The following is a 22,754-nucleotide window of genomic DNA, read 5'->3' as shown; positions in this document are numbered from 1 at the left end:
GGACGGATGCGGGTGATGTTGCGTAGTTGGAATCGACAGGCTTTGGCAAGAGAATGAATGTGGGGGGCAAAAGAGAGAGAGGAGTCAAGGGTGACACCCAAGCAGCGGAGTTGGGTGACAGAGGAGATGGTAGTGTTGTTAACGACAATGGAGAGGTCATGGTGGGATGGGAGGCTGGGAGGAGGAAAGACAATTGGTTCAGTTTTGGAAATGTTGATTTTGAGAAAGCGCTCCGACATCCAGGAGGAGATGGCGGAGAGGCAGTCAGATACCTGAGTGAGGAGGGTGGAGGAAAGAACAGGTGAAGAGATGTAAAGTTGAATGTCATCAGCATAAAGGTGATACTGAAGGCCAAAGGAGGAGATGAGAGCACCAAGGGAGGAAGTATAGAGCGAAAAGAGTAGAGGGCCGAGAACGGAGCCCTGTGGGACTCCTACAGCAAGAGGGTAGGGGGAGGAGGAAGAACCAGACATGGATACAGAGAAGGAGCGGTTAGCGAGGTATGAGGTGAACCAGGCGTGGACAGAACCAGAGAGGCCGAGAGAGAGAAGAGTTTGCAGCAGGAGGGGGTGATCCACAGTGTCAAAGGCTGCGGAAAGGTCAAGGAGGATGAGTAGGGAGAAATGACCCTTGGATTTGGCCGATAGGAGATCATTAGTAACCTTGGCCAGGGCAGTTTCGGTAGAGTGGAGGAGGCGGTAGCCGGATTGGAGAGGGTCAAAGAGGGAATTGTCCGAGAGGTGCCTGGTTAGGCGGCAATTCGCTCAAGTAATTTAGAGGCATAGGGGAGAAGAGAGATAGGGCGATAGTTGGCAAGAGATGTGGGGTCGAGATTGGGTTTCTTGAGGATAGGAGAGATGAGAGCATGTTTAAATGAGAGGGGTACTACACCAAAGGAGAGTGATAGGTTGAAAAGGTGTGCGAGGTAAGAGCAGGCAGTGGGAGAAAGAGAGCGAAGGAGGTGAGAGGGGATGGGATCGAGAGGGCAGGTAGAGGGTGGAGAGGAAAAAATGAGAGAGCGAACTTCTTCACCTGTTGTAGGGCCGAAGGAGCACCAGAGTTGGGTGTTGGTGGGAGGTGAAGCGAAGAGGGAGGCGGGAGAAGGGGAGGAGGAGATGTTCAGTCTGATGGCCTCAATTTTGGAAGAGAAAAAGGTGGCAAAGTCAGAAGCGGACAGGGAAGACGGGACAGAAGGGGGTGGGGGGGACAATAGGGAGTTGAAGGTGGCAAAGAGGCGGCGGGGATTGGAGGACTGAGAAGAAATGAGGGACTTAAAGAAGGATTGTTTGGCAAGGGAGAGGGCGAAGCAGAAAGAAGAGAGGATGAATTTAAAGTGAAGGAAGTCGGCCAGGGAACGAGATTTCCTCCAGAGGCGTTCAGCAGTGCGAGAGCACTTTTGGAGGAAGCGGGTGAGTTTCGAGTGCCAGGGCTGGGGAATAATGTGGCTTCTGCTGACAGTAGAGGCCGGGGCGACAGCGTCCAGGGCAGTAGAGAGGGAGAGATTGTAGAGGGAGGACGCCTGGTCAGGACAGACCAGGGAGGGAAGGGGTGATAGGAGAGTTTCAAGAGAGGAGGACAAGGAGGTATGGTCAATAGCGTCAAGGTTGCGCCTGGTGTGGGTGGCTTTGGGCGAGGCAGGAGCAGGGGAGGAGGACAGAGTGAAGGAGAGGAGATGATGGTCAGAGAGTGGGAAGGGAGAGTTGGAGAAGTCAGATAGATCACAGAGGTGAGAGAAGACAAGGTCAAGGGAGTGACCAAGACAGTGGGTGGGGGAAGAAGTCCACTGAATGAGGCCTAGGGAGGAGGAGAGGGCGAGAAGTTTGATGGTGGCGGGGTCAGAACAGTTGTCAATAGGAATATTAAAATCACCAAGTATGATGGAGGGAAGGTCAGAGGAAAGGTAGTGGGGGAGCCATGAAGCGAAGTTGTCAAGGAAAAGGGAGGAGGGGCCTGGGGGACGGTAGATGACTGAGACACGGAGGTGGATGGGGGAGAAGAGCCGGATGGAGTGTACTTCAAAGGAAGAGAAGGAGAGGGAAGGTAAAGTGGGAATGACCCGAAAAGTGCAGTTGGGGGAAAGGAGGAGACCCACTCCACCTCCTGGACGCTCATCCGCTCTGGTGGAGTGGGTGAAGGAGAGGCCCCCATAGGCAGGTGAGGCAGTGTCAGAAGAAGTAAGCCAGGTTTCAGTGATGACAAGAAGATTTAGAGAGTTGGAGATGAAGAGGTCATGGACGGAGGCCAGTTTGTTACGGATGGACCTGGAGTTCCAGAGGGCACATGAGAAGGGGAGGGAGGGAAGTGTCGAAGTCAGCAAATTGGATAAAGTCATTTCAATTAAAGTCTAGCAAACTTGGTTGTCTTTGTCTGAAAAGATGCGTACGGTACGCTATGACGTACAAGGGCACGCTCCGGCGTGAAAGGGCGTACGCATCCACTACACGTGGCAACAACAGTAATCGGTCTTTTACCATACATTCGCACAAACACGCATACTTATAAAATAGTACACATTAATGGTAATTGCAACACATAGTCAGTTATGTCGAAATATAGTAGTATTTATATGTTATATCAGAGTTACATGCATATTAGTGAAATACACGGAATGGGTTAAAGGAATAACATCATGAGTGGTATCATAATGAACCTTATTACATATCCTACTGTTTGGTTCACTCTGCGAGGGAATCGCAGAGTGCATACGCAAGTTATGAATGATAGGGAATTATGAACTACTTAAGACTAAGGAATCCGGGCGGGAAGAGCAGAGCATACCCCCTGCAGAGATGACCCCCTCCTTTGGATTCCTTAGGATGAACCAGCCAATGATTGACGACCCCTTGGACATTCCTGAGACCCGGACCAATAGATGCAAGCTATACCATCTTCATTGTATTACTGTATTTGATTGTGTATATAAGCAGCAGCTTGTGATCCAGAGTGCAGACATCTTGTCCCCAGACTTCAGGATTGAATGACTGCACTGGATCCAGAGCGCCTGCGATAAGTAACGGCTGTATTTACTATTACTTCGCTTGAGCATATTTTTCCACTTATTGCGAATAAACCTTTGTGCTTTGGAAACACAAATAGAGGTTCGACAATCGTTATTGGTTAGCGACGATACGCACATTAACAATTTGGGGGCTCGTGAGCTTTGGAGGTTTCGTTGCCGATGATACGCAAGACCAACGGATTTCGGTTCCTCAACAAAGGGTGGAGACGCGTCATAAACGGGTAAGAACGCACGGTGTTCAAAACCTGAATTTTACTCTGTGTTGCGAAACCGAATGTCCGTTTTGCATTATCTAGGGCACGCTAACTAGAACCTAGGGACAAAAGAGAAAACTGTTTCTTTTTTTTCTGTCATTGTGCGTTTTAACTGTATTGCATTGTTTAGCGTATGTGTACTTCCTGCTGTGCGTACGCGAACTTCCGGTAAACTTGCCACGTGGTTAAACAATCGTGTTGATAGTTATTATACATGCATAGTATAATTACTTGTGAAAGCCTCTGAGACATTATTACTATTGTTGGGAACTTTTGATTTTCTGCGCAGAAAAGGTGTATAGTGTGTGATGTTGTAACGTAGATACACTGTTTTATTGTTGAAGTGCTCAGTTGCTGTCTGACGAGGCGGATTGCCCAACTGAAGGACGGTATACAGGGCAGGTATACCGAATGCGAAAACTGGGTTTTCGCAAAGCGCTACCAATAGATCGCAAGGTTTGCTAATAATTAGTATTGGTAGGCAGTGCGAACCGGTCGCACCGTTAGTGCGAATTGGTGAAGCAGCTAGGAGGAATTATACTGGAAAGGCAGGTTGATTGTATCGACTTTGCGCTCCCAGCGATAATAAACTCAGCAGATTTTTGTGGTTGAGCCAGGGCATCGAGGAGCTGATAGCCCTTGGGGCCCACAGTGATATTTCTGTATTAGGGACCCTCGCCAGGGGCGAGAAAAGCGAGTGAGCGCGGCTAAAGGAAATACGTTCACCGAGTATTATAGATCTCTAGCGGTGAGTATAGCAACAGAGTTGAAATTATTAGGTGGAAAGAACAGAGCATTGCGGTGTGTCTGTATTTCACATTTGGCCGGAAGGAACAGAGCATTGCGGTGTGTCTGTGTTCCGGGTAGAAGGTATATTGTTCAACATGGGTGCTAAGCATACGCTAGAGATGGTCAGTGTACTGCCTAAGGAAGGCCCTATTGGTTCAGCGAGGTTTCTCATGTGTAAGAAATATGGTGCATATGCAACTGTGTATTGTGACACGTGGGTCAGGATGACCAAAGATTGTGATAGGCCTTTCCCAACAATAGGGAGTTTTAATGCAGAGGTACTGAATACTGTAAAAGATAAAATATGGTTGATCAAGTCAACGAAAAAGAGAAATAGACATAATGATTGTTTAAAATTGTGGCAAATGGAAGGTAACACGTGGCAGAGCAGCGAATGCAAACCGGAAATAGGCGTGGCGAAAAGCGCGCGCAAGGCGGATGATGGGCAAGCGCGCCCCCGCCACCTTATGTGGCGGGAGGGGTAAGTACAGCCGCTGTTAAAACTGAAAATAGAAAAATTACTAAGTTGTACCCTGTTTTAAATCAGTTTCAATCAAGTGTATCTGAAAACGAAGATGAACCCACTGTGATTTCGGCCATTGCCCATGCTGTTAATGTACTAGAGGCTCAGCGCAAGTATGAGAAAATGGCTGAGATAGGTGAGAGTAGCGTGATCACTAGGAGTGAAAGTGTTCTAAATCTAGGGCCTGTAAATCCTGTAGCGTCCCCTGAAGTTAGTGTACCAGAGGGTGTGTTCCCGGTTCGCACAATATCAGTTCCCAATGGGAAACCGGATAAGGATGGTGTAGTTCCTTTAAGAAATGTTACAATGCATTGTCCCTGGACTAGATCAGAATTACGTTCCATTATGACTGAATTCCCAGATCCTAGAAAAGAGTTAGCTAAATGTCAGAAATTTGTTAAAGACTTAGGAAATGCTCACGAACCAACCAGTAAGGATTGGCGGGTAGTGTTGAGGGCGTGTCTTCCTCCCAATACTAACATACAAAAATTTATTGGAGATTGTTTGTTGGAGGAAGATGACACCTTGACTGATGAGATTAACCAACGGAATATAGAACAAATTGTCAAACACTTAGCCATCTGTTTTCCAGTAGTGGTAAATTGGAGTAAGATTTTCACCATTAAACAAAAGGATAGTGAAACTGCCTCAGATTACTTTGCTAGAGCTATAACAGCGATCGCACGATTTACTGGGATATCCAACATAAGTGAGGACCCACATCACAGAGAGGTAGCTGTAGGGGTACTGATGGATGGCCTTAGGGAAAATTTAAAGACGAGAGTACAAACCACATTACCTAATTGGAGAGGCGTCACGGTAGACTTCCTTAGGGAGTCTGCTGTGGAGCATGACAAGAACCTTTTTAGAAAAAGGAAAGAGAAAAGTGATAAGTTATTGACGGTAAGTATACAGGCTCTAGAAGGGGTGCACACACGACCACCAGCATACAACCCATATAACAGGAAACCTAAAGTGATCAGGTGTTTCAACTGTAACGAGGAAGGACATTACGCTAGAGAGTGTAATAAAGAAAGACTCAATACACATAGGGGTGGGTCACATAAGTATCCTCCAAGAAAGGATTCACATAGACTAGGAGACTCACATCTACCCGCGCATATTACGGCAGCAAATGCTGCGCGGGAAATCCATAGTCAGCGCTAGGGGTCAGGTCATACCTGTAGTCTACAGCCAGTGAGGTTAACTGAGAGTCAGAGTGAAGAACCAACAATGATAGTTGACATAGCTGGCAGGAAACAAACTTTTCTTGTAGATACAGGGGCGGCCCGATCTGTGATAACCTCTCCTTTCAATCTACAGGTGACCAGCAAAACTATTCCAGCTATGGGGGTGACGGGAAAAGTGTTACATTATCCTTTAACTAAACCCGCCGAAGTTACTATCGGGCCTCTGCATACTAAGCATTCGTTTCTCTTGGCTGCAGCGGCTCCTACTAACTTGCTAGGGAGAGACTTGTTATGTAAAATGGGATGTGTCATATACTGTACTTCAGATGGTGTGTTCCTAGATATACCCGAGAAGGTTGCACATGAGGTACAGGACATATTGGACACCCCTCAAAGGTTAATGTTACACTCTCCTGTTATAGAACAAAGTCCATCTCAAGTAAAGGGGATGTTGCTGGAAATACCAGGTTCCCTATGGACCAGAGATGGACAGGACACTGGACTGATGGCAAACGTAGCCCCTGTCATGGTCAATCTAAAAAGTGGTAGGATAGCTCCAAAAATCCCACAGTATCCATTAAAACCGGAGGTGGAACTAGGGGTATATCCTGTTATTGAGAGGCTGTTACAACAAGGGATTTTAATTCGTACAGCCAGTACAGCAAATAGTCCCATTTTCCCTGTGAAGAAGAATGGGGGGAGGGGCTATAGATTAGTCCAGGACTTAAGGGGAATTAACAAAGTTGTTGAGAGCCAATTCCCCGTAGTGCCGAATCCAGCTGTCATCCTCATGCAGATTCCACCGTCTGCCAGTCATTTTACTGTCATTGATCTATGTTCTGCTTTCTTTTCAGTCCCTCTTCACCCTGACTGCCAATACCTTTTTGCATTCTCCTACAGGGGAGTGCAATACACATGGACCAGACTACCCCAGGGGTTCATTGACAGCCCCAGTATTTTCTCCCAAGCCTTACATGACTGTTTGCAATCCTTTCAACCCCACAATGGGTCTGTTCTAATTCAATATGTGGACGATTTGTTGTTGTGCTCTGATTCTTTTACGTCATGTTTACATGATACTAAATTGTTGTTGCTTCATCTTTCACAAACAGGGCACAAGGTGGCAAAGGATAAATTACAGCCATGTCAGACTAAGGTCAAATACTTAGGACACTGCCTCACTAAGGGGCTAAGACACCTGACAACCGACAGAATTGAGGCTATACAACACATGACCCTGCCGCAGAGCCAGAAGCAGATTCGTACTTTCTTGGGGATGTGTGGATACTCTAGGTCCTGGATCCCAGGTTTTTCTATTCTGGCATTACCATTGCAGGAGCTAGTCTCTTCCTCAAAACCAGAACGTGTCGTACACACAGAAGAGTCAGAGCAAGCGTTCTTTAATCTTAAAGATAGTCTGACAAGAGCACCTGCATTGGGAATACCTGATTATGAAAAGCCTTTTGAGCTATAATGTACAGAAGCTGATGGCTGTGCAGCAGGTGTCCTCGCACAGAAACATGGTGACGCTAGCAGACCGGTAGCATACTACAGTGCACAATTAGACAATGTGGCAAGGTCACTCCCAACATGTCTCAGAAGTGTAGCAGCAACGGCCCTTCTAGTAAGTAAGAGCGAGGATGTAGTATTAGGACATAATTCAACCATCTATACACCCCATGCTGTATCAGCTCTGTTAAATTCAGCACAAACCAGACATGTTTCTTCAGCTAGATTCACAAAGTGGGAATTAGCCCTGATGGCACCCTCAAACATCACCATCAAACGATGTAGCACCCTAAATCCAGCTACATACCTTCCGTATGTGTCTCAAGAGACACAAAGGGTGGGAGGTGAGGAGACCCTGGTTGATGATGAGTTAGGCAAGAATACTGACACGCATGACTGTATGGAACACCTGAATCAGACCTTTACTGCAAGGCCCGACATACGTGACACCCCCTTAGAAAATGTAGATTTTACGTTTTATACAGACGGAAGTTGCCATAGACAGACAGAGACAGGAGAGCTATGTACTGGTTACGCTGTTGTAGACGATCAGGATGTGGTAGAAGCTGAACCACTTGGTCCACCTCACTCAGCCCAGGTGGCGGAACTAGTAGCACTAAAGAGAGCGTGTGAACTGGCAGAGGGTAAATCAGCCAATATATATACTGACTCTAGGTACGCCTTCGGGGTAGTGCACGATTTTGGGGCCCTTTGGCGTCTTAGAAACTTTACGACAGCAGCAGGTACACCAGTGGCACACTCACAACACATAAAAGGACTTCTGACAGCGATACAGTTACCCAGAACAGTAGCCGTCATAAAGTGCAAAGCCCATACCTTTGAAGAAGACCCAGTGTCATTGGGCAACAACAGGGCAGACGAAGCTGCTAAATGGGCAGCAGGGCAACCTATGACTCTATCGACCGAGACTATGATGGTTTTTCAGACATTAGACACCTAGAAATTAATTGAAATGCAAGATTTGTGTTCCCTGCAGGAGAAGGCGGTCTGGAAGGCGAAGGGATGTGGTCAAGAGTCCTCAGGACTCTGGAGGGATGGACAAGGTAAGCCTGTAGCTCCCCGAACATACTATCCAAGCCTGGCTGAAGCAGCACACGGCCTGACTCACCTGGGTAAAGAAGGTATGTGCAAACTGGTGAGAGCATACTGGTGTGCTCCCGGATTTTCCTCTCAGGCTGGTAAGAAAGCAATGTCATGTCTTACTTGTTTGAGGAAAAATGTTGGGAAAACTATTCACACTGAGCCATCCCACATCCCTCCTACAGACGGACCTTTTCAGGTAATACAAATTGACTATATCCAATTACCACCGTGCAGGAATCTAAAGTATGTGTTAGTGTGTATTGATGTGTTTTCCGGTTGGGTAGAAGCATATCCGGCAGCCACTAATACTGCTGTGTTCACTGCAAAGAAAATCGTACAAGACTTTGTGTGTAGGTTCGGTATCCCTAGAATCATTGAAAGTGATAGGGGTACCCATTTTACTGGTGATATCTTCCAAAATATGTGTAAACTCATGGGAATCAGTAGCAGACTTCACACCCCTTACCGACCACAAGCCAGTGGTAAGGTGGAGAGAGTAAACGGTACTATCAAGAACAAACTAGGTAAGATAATGGCTGAAACTGGGTTGGCATGGCCTGAGGCTTTGCCGTTGGTCCTCCACAGCATTCGAACCACTCCTAGACCTCCTCTTAATCTGTCCCCCTTTGAGATACTGTTCGGACGACAACCTCATTTGATCGTGAGTCCACAAGACGACTTAAAGTGTAATAATGAAGTGACTGTACAATATCTTATAAGAATGAGTAGACAGCTGAAACAACAACAACAAAAACTAAAAATGCTGTCACCTGGTATGCCAGAAACGAACTGTCATGATGTTGAACCTGGAGACTATGTTATGATCCGCAATTTCTTACGTTCAGGTTGTTTAACAGACCGTTGGGAAGGCCCGTACCAAGTGCTGCTGACCAGTACTACATCACTGAAGGTTGCAGAGAGAGACACTTGGGTCCATTCCACCCACTGCAGGAGAGTCCATAATCCGGAGAAAGTGCAAGACAAGACTCAGACCGACGACATAGAGCTGTCACTTGTGAGCCTGTTCCGGGAGACCTAAAGCCTGCAGTTGAGACACCTGAACCAGAGACGTTGCCTCAGAACTATCTTTCCAGCGATGGAGTGGCGGTTTTTGTTTTTCTTTTGTTCCAGGATTTTCCTTGTTTTTACTTTTTCTAGGACATTCTATTTTTGTGAAGGAGAATGGAGGATGGAGGAGAGTTCTGGGAGTGATACGGATGAAATGGAGGCCGAAGAAAAGTTAATAGGATATCCTGAGCAGCCCATTATCAAACTTGGTCCAGGGGTTATGAAAAGGTCTGCTAGCTCAGGAACTCGGAGGCAGTGTGAGGGGCTATTGTCTGATGAGTATTGTATCTGCAAGTTCTGCAACTCCCTAGTTGACGAGAGATGCATCCAACGATGCCAGTCCCCCAGTACTCTGAATATAGGCGGGCATCCTTTGGAGGATTATCACTCCCTGGTGGGTAAGGTGCTAAACCAAACTCAGTGTTGGGTGTGCTCTCACGTGCCTCAAGGGCAGCATAACATAGGACTAGTGCCATTCCCTTTAAACATATCCGAAGTACTCGAATTAAGGGGTGGGAGGCCCATAGAAGGGAGGTACAATAACACAAGGTCCCCTAGTCTGACGCTTCGACAATACTCCATAGGCAGATCTTTGCTGTGCCTAACCATATCTCATGCAAAGCGCCTGGAGAATTGGGAGGCTGACCTATCAGATCAGACAATGGCTCGCCACACTCATTTTAGAGAGAGACTCACAAGGTCACTACTAGGCAGGAATGCTGATGGAAGTCACAAGTTAGGGCGTATAACCAAACATAAGAAGGTATCTATTGGTAAAGTCTCTACAGATAAATGCGAAAATATCATTAATGCCGACACATGTCTAGAGCAGATGGAGACACTAGGCATGGGTAGTTTTATCAAAACTCTGTGTGATATAATTCATGGGCATACTGTTCCTTATGTTCTCCCTGATGATGTGTATTTTGTTTGTGGAAGGAAAGCTTATTCCTGGGTGACTCCGAGTTCCAAGGGCTTGTGTTTCCTAGCTAAACTGGTTCCTGAAATCATGACTATTACTCATGAAGAAATGGTAGATATTCACAAGACTACATCACCACCATACATACACACACAGTATGAACACCGTGGCAAGAGAAATATGATTCCTGGTGAGGAACCCATAGCTACAAAATTGATTAGTGAAACTGCTGGTTTCCAAGTTATGGTTGCTCTAGATCTCACCAGGACCGCTCGGGGAACATTAAACTTTAAATATATCCAAGACCTAGCTAAATTAATAGATAATATCACCGAGATGTATGATGACACTTTCAGGTATACTGGAAGGGAGCTACAAGCGTACAAAAAGGAGTTGGTGCAACATAGACTGGTACTAAATTATCTCACCTCTATTACTGGTGGGTACTGTGTGACACTGGCCACCCAGTTCCGTGTCAAATGTTGCACGTACATTACTAATAATACTGAAGACCCTAAAGAGGTTATAGACCGGAAGATGGATGAAATTTTGCAGCTGAAATGGGAATTTCGAAAGAGCCATAATTCTTCGTTATATGAGGTCGGGGAAAAGGTGGCGGGTTGGTTCTCATGGTTGAACCCAGCAAAATGGTTCTCCGGTCTGGGGGAGTGGGTACAGGAAATGATTGCGAGTGTAGGTAAGCTCCTTCTCCTTATACTGGGTGTCACCTTAGCAATTGGTTTAGTTGTCAAATGTGTTCCTACTGTGTTGAAGTGTGGAAAACGGTCTCATGGGAGTAACACTGAGAAAGAGACTGAAAGGGTGGTACCAGATACTGAGATCATGGTCTGTGAAGAAGTATTGTATAATCCTGAACTTGAAACGGTGATTGGGTGATAGTTTATTACACTATCAAAGGGTGGAACTGTCGAAGTCAGCAAATTGGATAAAGTCATTTCAATTAAAGTCTAGCAAACTTGGTTGTCTTTGTCTGAAAAGATGCGTACGCTATGACGTACAAGGGCACGCTACGGCGTGAAAGGGCGTACGCATCCACTACACGTGGCAACAACAGTAATCGGTCTTTTACCATACATTCGCACAAACACGCATACTTATAAAATAGTACACATTAATGGTAATTGCAACACATAGTCAGTTATGTCGAAATATAGTAGTATTTATATGTTATATCCGAGTTACATGCATATTAGTGAAATACACGGAATGGGTTAAAGGAATAACATCATGAGTGGTATCATAATGAACCTTATTACATATCCTACTGTTTGGTTCACTCTGCGAGGGAATCGCAGAGTGCATACGCAAGTTATGAATGATAGGGAATTATGAACTACTTAAGACTAAGGAATCCGGGCGGGAAGAGCAGAGCATACCCCCTGCAGAGATGACCCCCTCCTTTGGATTCCTTAGGATGAACCAGCCAATGATTGACGACCCCTTGGACATTCCTGAGACCCGGACCAATAGATGCAAGCTATACCATCTTCATTGTATTACTGTATTTGATTGTGTATATAAGCAGCAGCTTGTGATCCAGAGTGCAGACATCTTGTCCCCAGACTTCAGGATTGAATGACTGCACTGGATCCAGAGCGCCTGCGATAAGTAACGGCTGTATTTACTATTACTTCGCTTGAGCATATTTTTCCACTTATTGCGAATAAACCTTTGTGCTTTGGAAACACAAATCGAGGTTCGACAATCGTTATTGGTTAGCGACGATACGCACATTAACAGAAGAGGGGAGATGCGGATGAGATTGTCAGGGTTGATAGAGTTAGGGGGAGGGTGAGGGGTGGGGCAGCGAGAGATGGGTGAGAGAAGGGGGCTGGGGGAGAGGATGGGTATAGGAAAGGAGCGGGGTGGCATGGTGAGGGACAGGGATGGATGGGGAATAATAGAAGGGGCAAGGGTAATTAACACAGAGGTGAGGGCAGCAAAGGGAGACAGAAATGGACCAGAGCAGATAAGAGGCTTAGTTAGATTAAGGATAGACGGAGTAAAGTAAAACAAAGATTTAGTAAAATAAAACTAGTTAGATTAAGCTAAATTAGATTAGGGATTGACAGAACAAAGTAGGACAAAGACAAAGATAAGACTGTAAGAGACAAAGGAATGGAGCAAGAACAAAAGGCAGTCGCAGAAGCAATATAAAGTGCCGTAAAGAAGTAAAATAAAATGGAGAAAGTTAAAAATGCAAATAAAATACAATAACTAAGATAAAGTACAATAATTAAGAAAGAATAATATAAAATACAGTACAATACAATAAAATAAATTGCAGTAAAATAAGGTTAAACTAAGGTTAAAATGAGCTAACGGTAAGTTAGAAATGAAAACACAAAAAATTAATTAAATAGAAATGAAAACACAAAAATTAAATAGCAGTAAAATAAGGTTAAACTAAGGATAAAATAAGCTTAAGGTAAGTTAAAAATGAAAACAAGGTGGCGAAAATGATGTAGGGCTGCAGAGAGCCGGTACCGGGTCCAGGGCAGGAAAGTCCAGGGAGACCGGGAGTCCAGGGAGGTACAAGGTCCAAGGCAGGAAAGTCCAGGGAGACCAGAGAATCAGGAGAGTCACGGTGAGGATAAGAGCCACGCTGAGGCGGTGAGGCAGAGTCACAGGCCCGGGGAGACGGTGAGATGGTTGTGGAGAGTAAGGCAGCGTTGAGAGGCTTCAGTTCGGCAGCAGGAGAGAGCATCAGGACCGGAGCAGTGCCGCGTGGAGGGCAGCTACAAGGGCAGCTGGAGACAGCATCAGGAACTGGAGGAGCATGATCAGGGGCTGGAACTGGAGCAGCAGGCGTCCGGACCGGGGCAGTTAGAGACAGCAGCGGGACCAGTGCAGGTGGAGGAGAAAGAGCAGCACACCGTTGGTAAGGGATGGTGGCGTGGAGGTCGGAGACCAGACGTGGCAGCGAGGAGGCCGGTGACCGAAGACAGCATCAGGAAGACGGAGCAGCACGTGGAGCCGGAATCAGCGCCACACGTGGAGATCAGCGGAGAGATCAGCAGCGGTCGGCATCAGGGTCCTCAGAGCAGAACAGCGGAGAACACAGGAAGAACTTCAGGCGGAGAAAGTAGCAGCGGATGGCGTCAGGATCAGCAGAGCTGGGAACGGAGGCATTACAGACGATCAGGGTAAGAGACAGCAGAAATGCTGTAGAGGTGTACCCAGGTGGAAGGCTGGTTCAGGGGGCTGAAAGAGGAATGTAGGGCCCCCAAGCCACAGCAGCGAGAGGCAGCAGGCATCAGAAGGGCATCTCCGGGTGGATTAAATTAAAAGGAGCATTCATTTGTTTAGCTTGTGTGTTATGAGTTACTGCCTAGTTGTACTATATGGTGTAGTTGAGTTCTTCTCAAACCTGCTCTTGACATATTGTATAGAATACCATATGCCCTTAGATACACATAGAACACATCATAGGGACAATGATACTTACATCAGGAAAGATGCAAATCTTCATTTAAGATAAAGTTTAAATATTCTTGCACATAATATAAAACAATTTAGCATAGATGGTGTGGCTGGATCAAGTAGAAATAACTTATTGTAGATATTTAGATATTTATTTTAATTAGGGTTGCAGTGCGCCATTGTATATCATTACGAATGTACTGATTTTTTTTATATTGTGTTACATTAGTGTATTAGAAATGTACTGATTACTAAGGGTATGGAGTCATTAAGTTATGAGGAAAGGTTAGCCAGTTTAGGCATGTTTACTTTAGAAAAGAGCCATCTAAGAGGAGATATGATTATTATGTACAAATACATTAAGGGTCAATACAGAGAAATTTCATGGGAACTTTTTACCCCAAGGACTATACACAGGACACGCGGTCACCCCCTAAGTGACCAACAGGTCTTTTTTGTCTTGAAAGCACAGCAGGGGGCCGTTATACTTCATCCTGTGTCTTGGAGAGATAGGAAATCTGTGTGAATAATGGAACAGCTAGTGATTTAGGATGATCACCAGTACCACTAACTGGTGTGTAAAAGTACTTGTCAGGACTCTTGAGCAATAAAACATCACTGCTTGAATATTCTGCCTGAGACTAATACCTGCTGTATCCTGTGAACCAACAGAGAAGAGCTCACACTCTAATCCATTCCCCGACTGTACTGTGTTGAACCCAGCATCTCTGTGTCAATGCTTTGCCCACTACCCAGCAGTCCTGAACCATAGTAAGCAGTCAGGAGGTACAAGCCACCCACAGCAAAGAGGCATTGTAGCAGCTATACCAACTACCCAGAAATAAACAGTTCTAGGCACTGCAAAGGAGCCTAATGGTGGCAAGAGTCTCCTACAACTATTGTGCAGTTGGAATTCGCAGTCGGCGAGTGTCTGGTGGCAAGGTGACACCAGTAGGAGTGGTCAGCCTCGGACTGGCCTGCCGGGGAGTCGGGCTAACCACGGTAGGCCCCGCTGCATTGAAGCTCCACCCCCTTTGTTGTTATTGCGGAGCTTCAATGCGGCTGATTACCGACACTTCCGACGGCGACACTTCGGTTTAACACACTATCACGCAAATTCAAAGAGCCATGTCTGGGCTCTCTGCACTTGCGCGGTAGTGTGTTTTTCAGTTTGAGCAGGGAAATGCAGAGACGGCGAAACCCAGCCATGGAGGAGGAGTTCCTGTTATCCAGCTGCTCAGAGGATCAAGATGGAAGGACGCCAGAGCTTTGCACAGGTAAGTGAGAACCCAGCCAGCCTGAGGGACATGAAGAGAGGCATGGAGGGGCCAGGTCAGCATGGCAGAGTGTGAAGGGGGGCCAAGTCAGCATGGCAGAGTGTGAAGGGGGGCCAAGTCAGCATGGCAGAGTGTGAAGGGGGGCCAAGTCAGCATGGCAGAGTGTGAAGGGGGGCCAAAGCAGCAAGGCGAGTGATGAAGGGGGGCCAGGAGAAGGGGGGAGCAAAAGCAGCATAGCACAGGGTGATGATGGGGGGCTAGGAGAAGGGGGGCGCAAAAGCAGCATGGAACAGGGTGATGAAAGGGGGCCAGGAAAAGGGGTGAGCAAAAGCAGCATGGAACAGGGTGATGAAGGGGGGCCAGGAGAAGGAGGGAGCAAAAGCAGCATGGTGGGCACAGTGTGATCATAAGGAGGCACAGCATGGTGATTAAGTTGCACAGTAATGTGTGTGTGATGGCACAGCGGGCTTGTGGAAATGAAATGTGTGTGTGGTAGGTGGTGGCTAAATAATGGGTGCTATTTTGTTTGTATGGTGAAGGTGGGGCAATTTAATTTTATAGTGAGGACTATTAATTTAAGATTGGGTGGTTTGGGGGCTATTAACTATGCAGGAAGAACATCCCTCTCTCCATTCATTCTTCCTCCCCCAACAGACCAGCTGGCGAATTAATCCCATCCGGTCACAGATGGTATTATACATTGTCATGTTTCCTTTACTCTGAATTATTTAAAAATATGCGAAGTCAGAGTGGAAGTAATCGTTGTGGAGATTATTTAATAAAGTTGCAGAAACCAGAGAACCCAAATTATCTTTGGTAAGTATAGTTCAAGTTAGACTGATTAAAAGTAAATGGCTGCTTTGTGTTACTTGTGCACATTTGCTCCAATTTTAGAAAATTATTTCCTATCAGTATACTCAGACTTAAAACAATTCTCCCCAGTTATTGTCTGATGATGACAACTGCAGGCTAGGTAGTGCTAGTTTGCAACCTGTCCATACTCAAGATTTTGGGATATTCTCCAATAGCAATGAAAAGTGTTTGACCTCACCCTTACAGAGATCAATAGAAAGGTCCATGTTGAGATGTAGTGTTCTGGCGGCAGGAGAGAGAAGTTGCAGGCCCATACTTGGGACCAGTTAGAGAGCAGGTTTCCACCAGAATGGAGTTCAGTGGAATCCTATATTTTAGAGGGATCCAAGTCTGCTACAGTGCCAATTTGAGACAAGATGATGTCCTGTCTATAAAAAGTCAGTATCACATTAAGTCACTACAGTGACTGGCTGAGAACAGACCTACAGCAATGCAAGTACTGAGTATTTTGTGTCACTACTGAAAGTGTTGAGTGGCCTAGCTGTCCATTTCATAGAGAGGGGCTTAAGAAGTGAGTAAGTACTCCTTATGGGGGCTAGGTTTTCACAATGCCAAATTTATTTTACTTTACCAGTGCTGATAATTATAGCTTATATACACTATATGCACAAAAGTATTTGGCCATACCTGTTAATTATTGAATTGAGGCATTTCAATCAGACCCCTTGCCAGAGGTGTATACAATCAAGCACCTAGCCATGCAGTCTCCATTTGCAAATATTTGTGACACAAAATGGGTTGTTCTGAAGAGCTCAATGACTTCAAGTGTGGTACTGTGGTAGAATGCCACCTTTGCAATAAGACCGTTCGTGAAATTTCATCTCTGCCGGATATTCAACGATCAACTGTAAGTGATATTATTAGAAAGTGGAAGCGTTTAGGAACAACAGCAACTCAGCCACGAAGTGGAAGACAACATAAAATCACAAATCATGGTCAACGACTGCTTAGGTGAATGGTGTGTAAAAGTCACAAATGCTCTGCTGATTCCATAGCTGAAGAGCTCCGAACTTCCACTGGCATTAATGCAAGTACAAAGACTGTGCAGCGGGAGCTTACTGGAATGGGTTTCTATGGCCGAGCAACTGCATGCAAGCCTTACATCACAAAGACCAATGCCAAGGGTCGGATGGAGTGGTGTAAAGCACACCAATACTGGACTGCGGGGTAGTGGAAACGTGTTTTGTGGCATGACAAATCACTTTTCTCTGTTTGGCAGTCAGATGGGCGAGTCTGGGTTTGGCAGATGCTGGGAGACTGTTAACTGTCTGACTGCATTATGCCAAATGTGAATTTGGTTCCTTATTTCCAGTGTAGAGCAATCTTAATGCTTCAGCATACCCAGTCATTTTGGACAATGCTATGCTTCCAACTTTGTGGCAATAGTTTGGGGAAGGCCCTTTTCTATTCCAACATGACTGTGCCCCAGTGGACAAAGCAAAGATTACAAAGACATGGTTTGATGAGTTTGTTGTGGAACAACTTGACAGGCCCACACAGAGCCCTAACCTCAACCCCATCAAACACCTGTGGGATGAACTGGAACGGAGATTGCGAGCCAGGCCTTCTTATCCAATATCAGTGCCTGACCTCATAAATGCTCTACATAATGAATTTGCACAAATTCCCACAGAAACACTCCAACATCTTGTGGAAAGCCTTCCAAGAAGAGTGGAAGCTGTTATCGCTGTAAAACGGGGACCAACTCCATATTAAAGTATATGTATTTGCAGGCGCGGGCTGCCAAGTGTATCCCGGGGGGGGGGGCACAGGCGCACAGGCGGCCGCATCACGTGACATCACATGTTATGTGATGCGGCCGAAGGTAAATAAATATAAATATTGCATCGGAGGGGGGTGGAGCGGCCCTAACAGCGGTTGGACTGAGCCCCCCTGACCCCCGGCCCAGCCCGCCTCTGTGTATTTGAATAAAATGTCATTACAATCCCTGTTGGTGTAATGGTCAAGTGTCCGAATAGTTTTGTCCATATGTTTGTAAGCTTGTGAGCAGGGTCTTCTTACCTCTCTGTCTGATTTACTCAGTACTGTTTTATTACTATGTTCGTTCCCAATTGTAAAGCGCTATGGAATTTGCTGGCGCTATACAAATAAATGTTAATGATGATGACATATGTTCCAAACTCCAGCTGGAGGCCTATAAAATTATGTCACCTGAGGTTAAATCCCTTACAGTATTTAAATGTGAATACACATAAAAAAATATACTAAAGACAGAATTACTGTGAACCACACTCAAAAGTGTCTGCTGTTTTGAACAACAAAAGTTCTAAACATTGTTTTACTCATCTCTAAGGGTATGAACATACTAGCAATTTACTTAAAATATGGAGAATGGCACATTTATGGTGAATGTAATCCCTTTGGAGGTCTGGCCCACAATATACACAAACCTTTATAGCGTATCAAAATAACAAATGATGAATCTATAGTCCATCCCCTGTGAATGCTTATGTATATTGTGGGCCTCCATAGTGATCAGTGATCCTGATGTTTCCTGTCCATGCTCATTTCACCGTATCATGAGCAGTACTAAGACACAATGTACAGTGGGCAAAACTGCTTACGTGAATGTACCGCAACTATCATACTAGTAGTTAACCGATTTGTAGAACATTGAGATACATGAACTCCAGAAATATAGACTGAATCCTGCCAAAAATCTGACATTTATACAGGTCAAAATTTCCTTTCCGTACGTGAAAATATTGTCTTACAAGAACTGTGTACGTGGTTTTTTCCATTACTGCTAATCAGTATATTCAAACTGTGCTATTACAAGGGATATCATAGGTAAGCACATAGGGAAATTACATGTGCCCAGAATCCCCTATCTAAGCCATACAAACTGTATAAAATATGAATGAAACCTGCTGTGCTCGTGTGCTATATATATATATACACACACACACACACACACACACACACATATAATGTTTGCTATACATACACTATGTTTACAGTTTATAGTTTAGGCATATACATGGAATATTACTGTATATATATATATATATATATCTAAGTAAAATAATATTCTGACTCCCTCTAGTAAAAATCCCATGACAATATTACTGTTTGCCACTTTGAAAAAACGTCTCCAGAGACACCTAGTAGGATAGGAACATGAAAAATGAGAACGTTCTGACTTTCCATTGTCACTCAGGATGTTGTTACCTGTTTGTCTAGGGATTGGAAGGTGGCTGCCAACACCGAGGCTCTGCTGCTGCAGTATAAGGTCCTCTGTGGTGCTCTCTGGAAGCATTTTTCTGGAGTGTTTTTTTTCCCCAGGACACACATGTATCTCTATGGGAATGATGCTCTCCCCTTGCCAGCAGCAGACAGTGAGTTTACCTTGCACAGCATGAATTCATAGGGGCTGCGGGTTTTTTAAAGTGCTGGTGCGAACAACTTTGTTTCTATTTCAAAATACTTTGCCCTTCAGTGACACAAGCTGCAACTATTCTTAGCAACCTATCACAGGCAAGAAGGAGGGACCTAGTCCGGCACATATTGTGCTGTGACTGACACACAAACAGCCTCAACATGGAGCATTTAGGTTGACTTAATTTGCATTCTTTTTGTGATTAATGTAACTGTGTGAGCTGACAAAATCTCCATTACAAGATTTAAAGCTTATCTAAAACCAACCAAACCCTATTTTTTGGCTGTTACAGTTAGAATGTCTGACTCAAGCTGTTTGCATAATGAGTAAGAGTAGTTAGTGAAAAAAATGTTTGAGAAACTCCAGGGTTACATGGTTGGTAACACTTGTCTCCTTAAACTTGGCTAACCCGGATTAGGTCTCTTATAAAATGTTTGTGTAGGCAGAAGTGGAACAATATACAAAGTTTGGCTGCTCTGAGATTAAGCAAGTAACACAAAAACCGTGTACCACACAAAAACTATCATGTTACAACACACATAGATTAATATAACTAATTAAATTAGATTGTTTTTATTCCTGTCAACTGTCTCCCAGTTTTTCCATTATAATATCACATGCTGCTGGGAAGATGCAAATCATGCCAGGTGCATTTTATCATAAATATTGTTCCATTTTCTTTTAAATCTAACAACTTGATTGGTACATACTTAAGAATAGGAACAAATGCTAATAAAAAAAAAGCTTCGGGGACAAACCTTTAGAAGTGTGGGTTCCCCTGCAATTAGGGAACTTAATAAAGCTTATAATGTCAAATGAATTTATGTACAATAACTATTTCCTGCAGCAATATACAGCTATTATATGCTTATAAATGGATATTACCATGTTTGTAAGAATTATAAAAAATATGTAAGAATTCAGGTATTTTTGTCTTTTTAAAATAAAGCTATGTATTGCAAGGTTTACTATTCGATGGGATCCACAAATCTATTAGTATTAATAATGAGTGCTAAAGAAATTATCCCCTATTATAACTGATAACAAACAATCTGAAGTCATATGACATAATGACATAATTCAAAGGTTATATTAAATGTTATATAAACATCCTGTAAACAATAGCTTTATAAATGGCACATTGAACCTTATCACTTATAATAATCAACAAAAGCTATATTTCTGTATATACTATTATTTACACTAGCTGGTATTTTAAAATAATAGTAATTATAAGAAGATAAATAATAAACAAGTTTTGTTTATCAGTCTATAAGCTCCATTACATACTCTCAGTATAAATGGGGAGTTCTGATGTCATCACCTCTAATTGGCGAATTCTGTTCATTAGGAAACTTGTGTATTATAAGCAGTATTGCACCCCTGCTGTAAACTGCTACAGGGTTGTGCTTTTATATGGTCATAGAACTCTTCAGTAACTTTTAATTTCAACATAATTTACAGTAGGGGTGCATTATCTCACAAATAATTATTACTTATGCATTATTTTCTGATTATTAGTTGTTTAATACCATTCACAAAATGAAGTGCACATGTCCAAATGCAACAGTCCCAATTTATGCTGGCCGTAATGGGACAGCTTCCCTGAAGTGCATAATTTGGGTTGGTATTATGTTCCACATTTCTGGCAGGTATGCCTTACAGAAAAATGGACAGAGCATGCTCACAGGCTTTTTAACATAAAAGATGCCAAAGCACTAATGGGTATTTAGACCCCTGGCGCAAACATATGTGCTACTGCTGATCAGCATCTATATGGAAATTTGAAGTGTGAAAGAAAATACAAAAATAAATAAAACTATTGTGGCCCTCTTCCCCCACCCCAATGTGAAACGTGCACCAGCCTTCATATCTTGGGCTTCTCACCAGTAATTATTAGAGATGAGCGGGCTCGGATATCTGAAATCCGAGCCCACCCAAACGTTGCCAATCTGAGCCAGATCCAAGACAGATCCGGGTATTCCCGCCAATTGCAAAACTGAAACCGAGGCTCTGAGTCATAATCCCGCTGTCGGATCTCGCGATACTCGTATTCTATAAATTCCCCGCTAGCCGCCGCCATCTTCTCTCGGGCATTGATCAGGGTAGAGAGAGGTTGTGTTAGGTGGTCCTCTGTCCTGCTATATCTCGTGCTGTGCTGTGCTGTGCTGTGTTCTGCTCAGTCCAGTGGTGCTGTGTCCTGTGCTCTGTCCTTCTGAGTTCAGTGGTGCTGCTGGGTCCTGTGCTGTGTCCTGTTCAGTCCAGTGGTGCTGTGTCCTGTGCTCTGTCCTTCTAAGGGCATTGTTATTTCCCCATTCCCAAGTTATAAAATTTTTTAAAAAAAGTTATAAAAAAAATAAAAAATAAATAATTATAAAAAAAAGAAATTAAAAAAAAATATCCAAAAACAATCCTGCAGTATAAGTCCATTGGTACTGCAATATTACAAAGTTCACAGATTGTGCAGTATAAGTCCATTGGTACTGCTATATTACAAAGTTCACTGATTCTGCAGTATAAGTCCAGTGGTACTGCAATATTACAAAGTTCACTGATTCTGCAGTATAAGTCCAGTGGTACTGCAATATTACAAAGTTCACTGATTCTGAAGTATAAGTCCATTGGTACTGCTATATTACAAAGTTCACTGATTCTGCAGTATAAGTCCAGTGGTACTGCTATATTACAAAGTTCGCTGATTCAGCAGTATAAGTCCATTGGTACTGCTATATTACAAAGTTCACTGATTCTGCAGTATAAGTCCATTGTTACTGCTATATTACAAAGTTCGCTGATTCAGCAGTATAATTCCAGTGGTACTGCTATATTACAAAGTTCACTGATTCAGCAGTATAAGTCCAGTGGTACTGCTATATTACTGCAGGCAGCTGTGCAGTGGAATTCAGACCATTTGAAGGCGGAGGTATTGTGGCCCCAGTACCAAATTGTGTACCGGAACCACTGCACTATGCAGTCCAGAAAGCTTCCTCGGTGAAACGTTTTGGACTAAAAACAATATTGTGAGGTGTGAGGTGTTCAGAATAGACTGGGAATTAGTGGAAATGATTGAATGTTATTGAGGTTAATAATAGCATAGGAGTGAAAATAAACCAATAAAACTTGTTTTTAACACTTTTTATGTTTTTTTCAAAATAAATCCGAATCCAAAACCTTAAATCCGAACCAAAACCTTTCGTCAGGTGTTTTGCGAAACAAATCCGAACCCAAAACCTCAAGCAAATCCGAATCCAAAACACAAAACACGAGACACCAAAAGTGGCCGGTGCACATCCCTAGTTATTAGAGAGGAGTGATGGCATGGGGTCCTCCCCATAAGAACTACTACTAGCACCATGCTATGACAGGCTGGGCTGGTCCCACT

At 44.2% G+C, this 22,754-nt stretch overlaps 1 protein-coding gene across 1 annotated transcript in view; it reads right to left on the bottom strand.

The window, feature by feature from the left end:
• SLC2A12 (solute carrier family 2 member 12) overlaps positions 1–19,381 on the bottom strand; it is a 55,140-nt gene extending 35,759 nt beyond the window's left edge. The window contains exon 1 of the mRNA XM_075203194.1: positions 19,165–19,381. Coding sequence (XP_075059295.1) covers positions 19,165–19,252 — 88 coding nt within the window. The 5' untranslated portion in view covers positions 19,253–19,381. The remainder of the gene's footprint in view (positions 1–19,164) is intronic.
• Between the last annotated feature and the right edge of the window lie 3,373 nt (positions 19,382–22,754).

This window comes from Mixophyes fleayi, chromosome 3 (genome assembly GCF_038048845.1).
Source record: "Mixophyes fleayi isolate aMixFle1 chromosome 3, aMixFle1.hap1, whole genome shotgun sequence".
Classification (NCBI taxonomy): domain Eukaryota; kingdom Metazoa; phylum Chordata; class Amphibia; order Anura; family Limnodynastidae; genus Mixophyes; species Mixophyes fleayi.
Note: the sequence above shows the minus strand (reverse complement) of the source record. Positions and strands in the feature narration are given on the sequence as shown.